This window comes from Zootermopsis nevadensis, unplaced genomic scaffold (assembly GCF_977971745.1).
Source record: "Zootermopsis nevadensis isolate Lab colony 2312 unplaced genomic scaffold, Znev_1.0 Znev_ptg000008l, whole genome shotgun sequence".
Classification (NCBI taxonomy): domain Eukaryota; kingdom Metazoa; phylum Arthropoda; class Insecta; order Blattodea; family Termopsidae; genus Zootermopsis; species Zootermopsis nevadensis.
Window position 1 is genome coordinate 11,730,049 of NW_028259140.1, and position 12,324 is coordinate 11,742,372.

At 37.6% G+C, this 12,324-nt stretch overlaps 1 protein-coding gene across 2 annotated transcripts; it reads right to left on the reverse strand.

The window, feature by feature from the left end:
- Positions 1–2,491: 2,491 nt before the first annotated feature.
- On the reverse strand, positions 2,492–11,689 carry AQP (aquaporin). 2 transcript variants are annotated; one of them, XM_022084977.2, is made up of 7 exons: positions 11,562–11,689; positions 11,078–11,177; positions 7,687–7,945; positions 5,838–6,030; positions 5,078–5,159; positions 3,934–4,072; positions 2,492–2,939 (listed from the first exon to the last, which is right to left on the reverse strand). In XM_022084977.2, exons 2-7 carry the CDS (start codon positions 11,090–11,092, stop codon positions 2,740–2,742), a joined length of 888 nt encoding a protein of 295 aa, XP_021940669.1. In that variant the 5' UTR covers positions 11,093–11,177; positions 11,562–11,689; the 3' UTR covers positions 2,492–2,739. The 2 variants fall into 2 exon arrangements, with proteins under 2 accessions (XP_021940669.1, XP_021940670.1); XM_022084978.2 differs by having other exon boundaries at positions 11,078–11,174; positions 11,562–11,661.
- Positions 11,690–12,324: the final 635 nt, after the last annotated feature.

Genomic DNA, 12,324 nt, shown 5'->3' on the forward strand with positions numbered 1-12,324 from the left:
TTTTATGATATTACATTAACACATTTAAATGTAGGTCTCAGGCCTAATTTTTTAGAATCACAAGACAGTCCTAATTTGTACATTTCTAACCTAACTCCATGGTACTACTACTTCACCAAGTGGTTGATAGTTCTTCAACCATTCAATGAATTTGTTGCTATTGTGGAATGTATAATCACAACAGTTTTACAATTCCAAAGGAAGGAAACAGAAAGCTAAGTACTCTAGACTGCATTCTAGACAGAAAGGAACTATACTCTTTTTTTTGTGACATACTTTGCAATTCTTGTAAAAAAAATTCATATTTTGTTTTCCATTTGATAATTTATCATTTTCCCATGCATCATTCGGTTTTTTTACAGTGCTTTGCAGCATAGTGATGGCATTCCAGCTGTAGGAGATCCCAGTTTGAATGTAAGTTTTTAGACTAGGTATTCTATTGTTTTATGTTTTCCTCCATGCAAAGTCAAGGATAATATTCAAAATGGTGAATAAGTGTGAAATGGCATTGTGTGCATACACATCCTTGTATGGTGATCTGTGTTAGTGATTTGATAGCTGGTGTTCTTCACTTGTTTCAGTTCAAGGTATAGTTTAACTTTTGTGAAAATGTGTAGTACTTGACAGACAGTGTAGTTTTATTGTGGTTCATTAAATGTAGTTAAATGGTGGTATGTAGTTATATTATGCAAATTTTCTCTAGTAGTAGTATGATACATATCTGTTCAAGTAGCATAATGTGAATGTTGTTTGTCACCTTTATGATACAGAGAAATTATGAGATGTTGGAGGACATATGTGGTACATGCTTTCTCCTTTGTCAGTTGCTCCAACTGAAACTTACACCCATAGAAAATGTTCCACTAGATTCCAATTTATCATTTTAATTCCAAATCCCAGATTACAATTTTCAAATCCTTGAAACATACTGCAGGTTTCCATGTATACATGAAAATCAGAACCACATTTGGAAAAGTGTGAAAGTATTCTTCTGTCCTATAGAATCTGACCAAATGTACTTAGAAGAGAATAAAAAAGGATAAAAGTAAAATTTGTGTATTTGCTATGAAGGACAATGGAGTCCAGCTTTCTGAGAAAACTTGTGGGATGATTTTTATCGTTGTTTTGTTTTCTTACATTAAGAAGAACAGAATTGTTTCCACCATGAACTGGTTCCAACTGACTGAACTCAGATTTTAACTGTTACCAAATAACTTGCTAAATATATATTTATTTAAGAAGAGATTGTGTTAAGAAGTTTTATCATTCAAATAAGAAAAACATGGTCAAAATTTTTTTGTAGACCCTAGGCACAATGTGCCTGTTGGATAATATGGCCCCACCCTTCCATCTTGTTTCCTTAAACTCCATTTGAATATTATACTCCTGTTTGTAACTAAATCTTCTGAGTAGATTTTTCCCTTCAGGATTTCCATCCAAATTTTGTCTTCAGTTGTTATACCTTTTGTGTGTACATACTGCATCCTTCTGATTATTCTAAACAAACTAACCTATAAAATGTGTATTGTCAACTTATTATACCAAGTGACATCATTTACTGTGTAACATTTTCATAAGAACAACAATGAAAGTTTAAAACAAGTGCTATTGTATGGAATTTGATCCTTCTGTTTTAATTTTTATTTCTGAGTGAATTAATGCAAATACAAGTGAACGAATTTCAGCAACTTCTATGTAAGGAACCACAATGGACCATCTCTTTGTGCAGCTAAGAATAAGCCAAAACAGTTTTTGGTTAATGTCACATTCTTTGTAAATGATCATATGCAACATTAAAAAAATATCTAGTTTAGATTGTTATGAACGTGTCAACAGACGCATATAGAGAATTCTAAGAAATAAAAGAAATTTGTGGATATATTTAACTGAATGAATGTATTGCCACATTTATTTTACATTAATTCTTTGATGCTCAGTAAGAAGGGCTCCAAATTACATTTGATTTAAACCCTTCTTACAGAGCACTAAGTTATTAGTAACTAATAAGTTATTCTACTTACATGAATTGTCCTAATTTTGTGATTTTGCTGCAATAGACTAGCTTTTTCTAAAAGACTACCCTTTCTTGTCATTCGATCCTGTAAAAGTTGAAGCAAATCATCAATAATTTTTATCATTACTCATGTGTAATTATAAAACTTCTTTGAGTCAGAGATGAATTCTTGAATTAAATGTTTTGAAGTACTATAATCGTCTCTGTGCTGTGCAGATGAGCCCAGTACCTCCACTTCTTAGCATGCTTCTTACACAACTACTTTCAAATCATAAATGCAGATATTAAAGCAACATTATCCTCTCACATTCTGTTCATGACTGATTAAATTTGGTATAATGGTGATTTTTGACTAAGCACTTCTTGTCTTGTCTGATGTTGGCTCATCTAACGATGTCTTACATCCAGCCTTAGGAATAATGACTGGCAACAGAAAGTGATGTAGAACTGTATTGGACCACAAAGAATTGAAGTGAATTAATTCTGAGGTTTCATTGCTTTATTCAATAGAATCTGGAAACATAACAGTCAGTACACATTATCACAGGATCTATCAAGAACAACAAAAATTTGTACTCTTCATGGTTGCGCTACTGACTGCTTTATTGCGTGTTTCCTGAGAAGCAGCTGTGGTAAAAATTCAGCAAGGCAGAGTTTGTGTTTGTATGTGCATATCCTGTTGTCCAGAACTGCACAAAAAATGTCACATTGAGCAATTTATTCTTTTATTCTTCTTTATCCTTATTTCCTCCAATCAACAACTTCTGTGTTGTTGGATGTTGGTACAGGAAGACAGATGCTGTCGCCCCAAGGCTTGCTCCCACCCAGTACACCACGACATGTTCGATCAGCGTGTTGCCTCGACAGCCATACTTGAGGGAGGTTGCCAGTACTGGGTTGAAGTAGCCACCCGAATAGTCAAATGCTACAATGAAAAAGCATTGACAGAATTACATTGGTCTGTTAAGATACACGGAGAAGTTCATCGTAGGACCAATAAAGTAGCAATAAACACAATTTATAAGTGAGTTGCATCAAGGAAATTAGGAACTTTCCTCTTAATTATCATGTTCAGAGAAGCTTGTGTGTCCATCCAGCTTCAGCGAGTATGTGATCACCAGTGAAGGTGCATTGTATACTTGGTTCATGATCAGCTACAAGATGATCTAGAAGTTAGTTCACTATCACCTACACAAGTTAACCATTGTTATAGATTTGAACTACAAAGTACGGAGCACAGAAATCATGGCTTAAATTCTGGAAAATGGTATGGATAAATAATTTGTAACATATTTTTAAAGATTATTTCTTTTTTCATGGATTAAACTGTTTATTATTTGTATTCTGATTCAGATCAATGTGATTTTATTTTAATGTTAATAACACTAGCCTGATGGTCCAGGCAATTTCATTACATGCCTCAATGTCAGGTTCAGATTTCATTGTTATCACTGGAAAATTACTTGCTTCAGAGGACCTAATCAGATTTGGTTTCTGAATAAAATTTATACACAAACATACTAGAAGTATAATTTATTCTATATGAAGTTAGATTATAAGAAACTTCACATGATAATTCTGTTATAGCAGTTAAATTCAGGTGCACTATGGGTATTGGTTTTTCAGAAAATGTGATTACGAGTATGTATGGAAATTGCTTAGAGTAGGACTGACTAGTGGTGGTGATGGTAAATTTTGAAAAGAGATTTGAGGTTTTCACAGCGGTGAGTGTGAAGATTTCTGTCTTCTGGGTTGTTGCTCTGAATATTCATCGCCCTGATGACGGAGGCAGTAAGACCTCTGAAACGTTGGTTAGCATTGACCAGACTACACAGTGCAACAACCCAGAAGACAGAAATCTTCAACTGAAAAGATACTAAAACAGCAAGTTTATTGCATTTGACAGTCATCTGTCTCACCTGCCACAACAAGTGACGTTGAAATGAAAGAGTCAATTGCAGTGCTGAATCGAGGCTGGAGTTCAGACAGTGCTTTGGAAGCGATACGGCACAGACAGGTGGCAGAGCCTTCAATAGCTGCGCCATAAAGCACTGGAACCTGTGCAAGTGAGCAGTTATCAGTTCTATGGACTGGAAATTGTCCTTCAGGATTAATAGATAAGTTTTATTCATAAAGAGACTGATGACCAACATAATGAGAAAATAAAGGCATCTTGAAATAAAGCAGCAATGTCCAGTCCAGTGAACTGCATACAATAATTAGAGTAGATATGTGATAATACTAGAGCCACCAAGTGAACTTCATCTTATCTCAAAAGTAAAGTAAAGCCGCCCCACTACAAGCCACGTAGGCACTTAGGGGCAGAAAAGATATAGCTCCTACTCATTCTTAACTTCAGCACTAGATGGGGGTGAGTGGTCAGCATCACGCCCCGGCCATGCTTTACTCCTGGGTAAGGACCCAGGTACCCATTGGACAGGAGGCTTGGTGGGTCTCAGAGCATGTCTGGACGCAGAGGGTAGAGGAAAAATACTCTGTCCCCATCGGGGACCAAACCCTGATCGTCCAGTCCGTAGTCAGTCACTATACTGACTGAGTTACCCAACTCATAAGGTTTCCAATAGCAACAAAATTACCCACCCAGCAAAAAATATTATTTTCTCTTTGAGACTTTCATTATGACTGTAAACAAGCTGAAACATCGTAAACTTGTTCATCAGATTAAGAGCAGTGGTATACTTTGTGCATACAGAAGTTGCCAAACCATATTTAAAATATAATCCATTTGTTTTGCCTCTCGGCGTAATGCGTTCATTGAACTTTCAACAGATATAGCACATGGACCAAACATCACTGAGAGCATTACCCACCACACTCATTGCTAACCGGAGACACCAACGACTGTTGCAAAAGCTATGCTAGCCTCAGCCGCAGAACAGCTAAGGCGTGTCTTTCTTTTGTTCCTGTTCTTGCACTATGAGAATGTGCAAGAGCATAGTGCAGCAGCAAGCAAAATTTATTGTTTTAAGTGAATTATTTTGAAGCTCGGATTCTTTGTTTCTCTGGCACAGGGCATCTAGCTGATGTCAGGTGATACTTTACCCGTAAGTCTGTAAAACAGTCACCAAATGCCCGATTATGGTGAGTCTCGGCTATTTCCAGACTCCACAAGAGCTGTACGTACCTGTAACGCAAGCACCGAGCTGTACAAAAAGAAATAGAGGACGATATCATGACTACAATACAAGAGGAAGAAAATAAACATAATGAAGATTTCTGTCTTCTGGGTTATTGCGCTGTGTAGTCTGGTCGATGTTAACCAACGTTTCAGAGGTCATACTGCCTCCGTCATCAGGGCGATCATCTGAAACGTTGGTTAACATCGACCAGACTACACAGCGCAATAACCCAGAAGACAGAAATCATCATACTCACCGCTGTGAGAACCTAAAGTCTTACAAATAAACATAATCTTACATTATGTGGAAATTTTAAGTAACAAAAATAAAAGTATCATATCCCGAAAGTACTCAACAATAGATTGTATGTATTTTGTATTTGAAAATGCTAGTTAAAAACATGGTTTTGAAGAAGGTACCCAAAGCAGTTGTATAGTAATGTAATAGTTTAATAGTACAATAAAAAATGGTGAAATTATGTAGCAACTAGCGGTATGGTGGAATCATAATTGTGCGTAAACACAACAGGAGCTTTTAAAACTACAATTTGGTTCCGTAAGTAACATATTAACGAGTGTGTGTAATAGAAATTACATTCATCAAGAGTTGCCAATACCAAATGTTGACAAGACATTTTTATGGGAAATAACTTGTTGAAAATTTGCATTGTTTTTCAGACTCACTTGAAGACAAGCATGCCTCCTGCCAGCTCAAACGCAGATTTCAGCACTGCGGTGCGTACATCTGTATTTCCAAGGACCACATCTTCAATGTGAGTGTATGGACATGCTGTTGCATCTCCCCAATTGATTGACCACCAGATTGTCAGCAGAAACAGAAATGCAGCGTACGTTGACACACCAAAGTTGTCAGCCACTGAAATGAGTTTATAGTACACAGGTTTCAACCAATGATATTCTATCATTTGCCAGTACAATGTTCTTCCAGTGAGATGAATATCAGCCTTCATCGTAGATGCGTTGTGATTACGTGGTTTAGTTGGTCATTTGTTGAATTAGCATGAAACAAAACTGTTAACTTTTGGAATTAAAACCTGGCTGCCAGCCCCATTTTATGGGGCACTAAATCCCCTATTCCAGTAAAGGTTAAATGTAAATGAGACAGTTTGGTACGCTGCCCATTTCTTGCTAAAAATTTTGTTCATGCATAATGATAAAACTCAGAGAAATAACAATTTTGAATAATCTGAATGAAGATGGCTGTCTTCTGGTCAGTTGCACCATGTAGTCTGGTAAACTACATGGCACAACTACCCAGAAGACAGCTATCTTCAAACTCGCTGCCGTGAAAACGTCAAATCCTACGTAACGCGACTGAAGAACTAGACTTTCATTTCATTATATTTGACTGTGGTATAAATTTATTAGAACCTTCTCTATTATTAAAGTGACCGACATAAATGATGATGGCTAAGTTTTGGACACTTCTACACGTCTACTGTGATAAGAAAATTTGTTTCAGAGAGTTGGTGTATAAAGTATTCAATTACATCAAGCATGAACCACACAACATTTGTATATATATATATATATATATATATATATATATATATATATATATATATATATATATATCTGTGGCACAAACCGTTGTTCATGTCAGTCACTTTAATTAATAAATATTTAGTGTCATAATGTAAGATTTGTGGTTTTCACAGTGGTGAGTATGAAGATCTCTCTCCTCTGGGTTGTTGCGCTGTGTAGTCTGGTCGATGTTTACCAACGTTTCAAAGGTCATACTGCCTCCGTCATCAGAGTATGAAGATTTCTGTCTTCTGGGTTGTTGCGCTGTGTAGTCTGGTCGATGTTTACCAACGTTTCAGAGGTCATACTGCCTCCGTCATCAGGGCGATCATCTGAAACGTTGGTAAACTTCTACCAGACTACACTGTGCAACAACCCAGAAGACAGAAATCTTCATAATGTCATAATGTTTGCAAACCAGTATGTGCAAGATAAACATTTGTTTCTTTGTATTGGTGCATCTCTATCACAGTAAAAATATCAATTTACAAATTTAATTATTACCGGCACGTTTAATATATTCATTTTAATAACTTTATTTAGAGTTTTATAATCATTCTGAATTAAAAATTATGCATGAGAATAAATTAAATAACATGTCTAAAAATTATTTGTTCCTCTGTGTGATTATAAATAGCATTATGTGGAATAATGTGACAGTATTAATTTTTGAGTTGAATTAAGGTATAACGTTGAGATTTGAAAAATAAATCACAGAGGACTACATAGTTCTTACTGTTTTTTCTCCCCATCCTGCGAAGAGTTTTATAAAGCTCCCAAATGTACGCATTAGGAAGCAGTTAAGAGATAAAGTTTTCTTCCTGTGGACTGTAGGCCACGAGGGCGCATAAATAAATATTTGAGCATTTTCAGCTCATTATGGATTATCATCTGCTCGCAGCAGCTTGTTTCTGACGACTTATTATTAAGAATTAGTGCCACTGTGAGGCAGTTGTGCCAACCGATACCGATTCAGTACAGTTATCACCTATGATGAGCTCGAAGCAGCAGCCACATAGTTCGGCTGCAGCAATAGCCTCCTGCAACAGTAGACGCGTGAACGGGTCACTGATGAGCCTGTCCACCATGCGTCTGGCTCCGTGAGCCAGCACTAGTGTCAGCAGGATGAAGAGCGCCGATACCACCAGAGATGGCAGCATGGTCGTAGCGCCTGCAGCGCGTCTGCAAAGCTTGAGGCAAGCGTTCAGGAACGATTTCTGGGGCCCCCAGGGGGACAGAGCCATAGCCTGAAACACGTGTTTCATTCTGAAAAGATGTTGCAGCAAACATCAGTTTTATTTTACAGAGATGTAGATTAAAACAAGACTGATTCTTCGACGACCTAAATGCGCGATTGCAGCTGCACAGGTAAAATAGCGCAGAATACTGAAATACGGTTAAAGATAAATCAAAAAGGATGCGTAATGAAGTGAGTGTGATTTATTATAAGGCTCTATCTCAGCATTTCCCCGTAGAGTTTTAAGAAAAACCACTAAAACCCTCAGAGTATCCGGTCTGCAGAATTGAATTCGAGAAAGAATCAATGATGAAATAAGAAGAATAAGAACGAAGACGAAGACGAATTACTAATCCATTAAGTTTGTGGTAAAAATTCCAAGCAGACTATGAAATCCGCGTTTAATAACGAAGTGGATCAGTGTAAAATCGCTACACAGTTTAATGACAGGTTCGATCAGCCATGATTTTACTTCATTGGCAACGCGAAGTGTTCTGAAAGTGTTCATCGCTGTATGCCTTATTTTCAATGGGCACGTTATTACCAGTCGAAGCAGAATGCGCTGTTTGTAACAGTCGATGTGGCCTTCTCTCAAATGAAGAGATTCTCTTTCCCACGCCGTCTTAATATTTATGCTGACAAGTTGGGTTGTATTTTGCTGTCGCTGTCATACACGTGTTCCCCACTGGGATACTTAGACGGCGACTGTCCGTTCAAATTACTTTAAGCTAATTTGACGGCTCTGAAAAGTGTTAAAATAAAATTCGAAACTGTTTATGGGTCTATAGAGCTCCAGATAGGCCTATAATTCACCTTTACAGCGAATAATTTTCAGGAATATGCCAGAACTTGCGACAGCCAAGAACCCAACGTGTTCCTTCCTGCATTCAGTCGGAACCCATCACACACAGAAAGCTTGCCAGAAACCACGCTTTACCTCATGACACATCTGTCGGAGTGATGATAAGTAACTGTTATTTAAGCTTAATTATCAGAAATTAACATTTGTATTTACGAGTAACTAAACTGTTGTTGTCTACCGTGCTGATACTGTTGTAGGGCATTAACATGTTATTACTTAAGACATATTATCATAGGATTGTGAAGTAAATTTCTTAATTAGTAAGTCCGATTGTCAGGAGTTGCTGAAAATGTGCTTAATAAAACTGTTACACTCTCTTGCTAATTTAGGAGTTGGCAATCCGTTAACAGGTAAATGAACTACGGTTGAAAATTTAGATACCGGATTTAATACTGAGTTCCTCGTTGCCTTTAGAAGCACTTTGCAGCTAAGGATCGAATCTCGCCTACCAGCACGCATGTCTCGAAAAAGTAATTTTCGGTATACTTGTTATTATGTTACTATTATGACCAATTAGACAACTATTTAATATTAAAATATTTCAAACCCGCCTGCTTAATGTGGATACCGGTTATTAAATCAGCATTTTAATAAAACTTATTACGAATAATCGTGACTGAGTGGTTCTTCAGCTCAAAATGAAGGACAGTAATATTTCAAAAACAGCTTCTAGTGGTTGTTGAATTTCAAAGATTCGGTTCCGATACGTATTTCACATCACCGGAATTTTGGATAGTGTCTTCGCTACATGCAGGAACCAAGCTCAGAAACAAATATCCCCGGGTTTGGCTGTCCCACGGGGGAATCCTCCGGATGTGGGATTTCCCACCCAGCCTCCTCGGAACGCAGAGATACATATAGGCCTTCACGAAAGGTGTCCATTAATGTTGTCTGATGTTGATCAAAATTAGATTGCATCAGAAAATTTTCAACAGTTTTCGGGTTTTCTCGTGCTTACAGATAAAAAAACAGACGGACGGACGGAGTAATTGTAATAGGCTATCTGCACGGATGAGAACAGGCCTAGAAATGACCTTCAAATACTAACGATAACTTCGTGGTTAAGCTATACATGCACGAAACGAATAACTGTGATTCTCTGTGTATTTTAAGATTTTGTTACTCCCTTTTTTCGTACTACTTAGCATGTATAGGTTATTTGTTGCATAACTTAGCTGTATAACAATGTAGTGTTTATAAACATAAAATGCAATTGCACGAAACCTCTTATAAATGTCAGAAAACAAGGATCATTCTAGTAGTGCTGCCATCTACATGATTCTGATAGTACTCCATGTATCTCCGACTCACTCATTAACTTGTCAGCGTGTGTATCAGTATTTAACAACGACTGTGAGTGCAATACGTGTCGTTAATCTAGATTCTAGACAATCGTTTCTCAACCTATGGTACGCGTAACACTGGTGCTACGCGAACTAAGTAAGAAAATCAAAATTTAATAATAACATAAATAATAGTTTTCCCTGAACGCATTTGGTTAGTGGTACAATTAATGTGTTAAATTAGACTTAATGGTACGCCCTGATCTAGATGATTAGAACCACTCACTTGCGGACCGTAGGGTAGTTTACACACTCCTTCTAAGTCACAGTGTGTTTCTCAATAACGTAACTCATTCGTTAGACCTCGTCGCGAGAAAACCTTCGCCTATCAGCTGAATCTATGCGACACTCGAATTAACTTTTATGATAGGAGACTGAAGAGTTAGGTTAGGTTAGGTTAGTTGGGTATTTGAAATTTAATGTGCACTCTTTGCGAATTTCAGTTCGTTTGCTTAGTACGAAGTCCTCTCTCCACTCGATCTGAATTCTTTATCACAGTTTTGGGTTTAGGAACGCAATCAGAAGTTTGTGTTTTGGTTCTTCGTGTGTGTTTTCAGGCACAAGGCAGACACGATTTATCTCCAGCATATTTATGGTTTGCAGCTTCTGCGTTTCAAAAAAAAAGTGCAAGACATTTAAGCCTCACACCCAGAGAAGCTGACTGTAATATACAAAGCCACAAACAGTACTCTGTTACGTTACAGTTGTGATACGATACCATGTACTAACATTTTTTAATGATATTCCAAATCACACATTTATTTGTAGACTGAAAATTATAGCAACCACTGATGGATTTTCCATTACCCGATGACACTGAAGTGAAACGAACGATGTACTCAGGAGCAATTTATCCCTAAAAACGAACAGGGACCTATCAATGATAAGACGATGTCTATTAATGCACTCAGATGTTGCGACCACTGTGGGTACAAACCTTCGTTTCTCTCATTCGCTATTGGATGCTGCTGAGCAAGGCACTGTTTTCATTGGTTGTGTTCAGGTGCAGTGACCAAAGGTAACGTACATTGTTGCTACTGAAACAGAAAGCCAAGACCTTCTACAACGGCTCTTTTCATGCTGATAAACACACAACTTTATAACATTGGTTTACATCCATGAAAACCGAGAAGAATGAAAATGATTTTCTTGTGTCCTCAATCATTTTTGTTGAAGATATTAGAACAAGAACAGAATTTTTACAACTAATTGTTCATAGATTGCCAAGGTCGCCACTGAAATCAACACACACACACACGCAATGAATTGTCTGTATTCTTCTGAATATCTGCTACTGATCCAAGATCTGGAATGTTTCTCTGGGTTTTCCTGAAAATGTATGCACTTTATATCCTGCAACGTGAGTAATACTGGCATTGAACAATTTCGCTGCTCGTTACTTGATCTCACGCTGTACTTACCGACCGACCGGCAGGCTGGAGGCCCTCGACTGAATGGGACCAGCCCGAGCTACCGCATAAGCTATTTCTGTTTTGGCAGGCGACACTCATTTGGAGGGCGTATCAATTGTTGTTCTGGGCCGAAGCACCGCGTAATGCATACGGGTCGTAAAAGATTTATAAGGCAAATAAACTGAGTTTTATTCAGTCCCTGCCTCCTGAAATGTACTTTGTATCTGCACCGACTCCAGCCTGTTCAAGAAAGCCTACTTGAAGAAATTGTAATCATTTATTCCTATAAAATCATTACACTCGTTTCTGACCTAAGTTTGGATTACTGCGTGCTCATAATTGTATATTTAATTAATTATCACAGTTCAAAGCACATTTTCTTCAGCAGGATTTGAGGTTTTCATGGCGGTGATACGAAATGGCTGTCTTTTTTGTTGTAGCGCCGTGCAATCTGGCAGAAATTTGCCAACGTTTCAGAGGTCCTTGCTGCCTCCAACATCAGGGCGATGACACGTTGGTAAACTTCTAATTGTTAAACGACGTGAGTCATAAACTCGTGTTATTTTGCTACAAGGTTTTGTTTTAGATTGTGACCATAAAGAAATCACTTAAACCCATAGCGATTGAAATAGACAGCAATGAAGTAAGAGACGTAACCACATGAGTCATGCACAGTTCATTATTAAACCAGACACTAGATGGGGGTAAGTGGGTAGCGTCACGAACCGGTCACGTTTACCCCTTAGGAAAAGACCTTCAGTACGCACCTAAA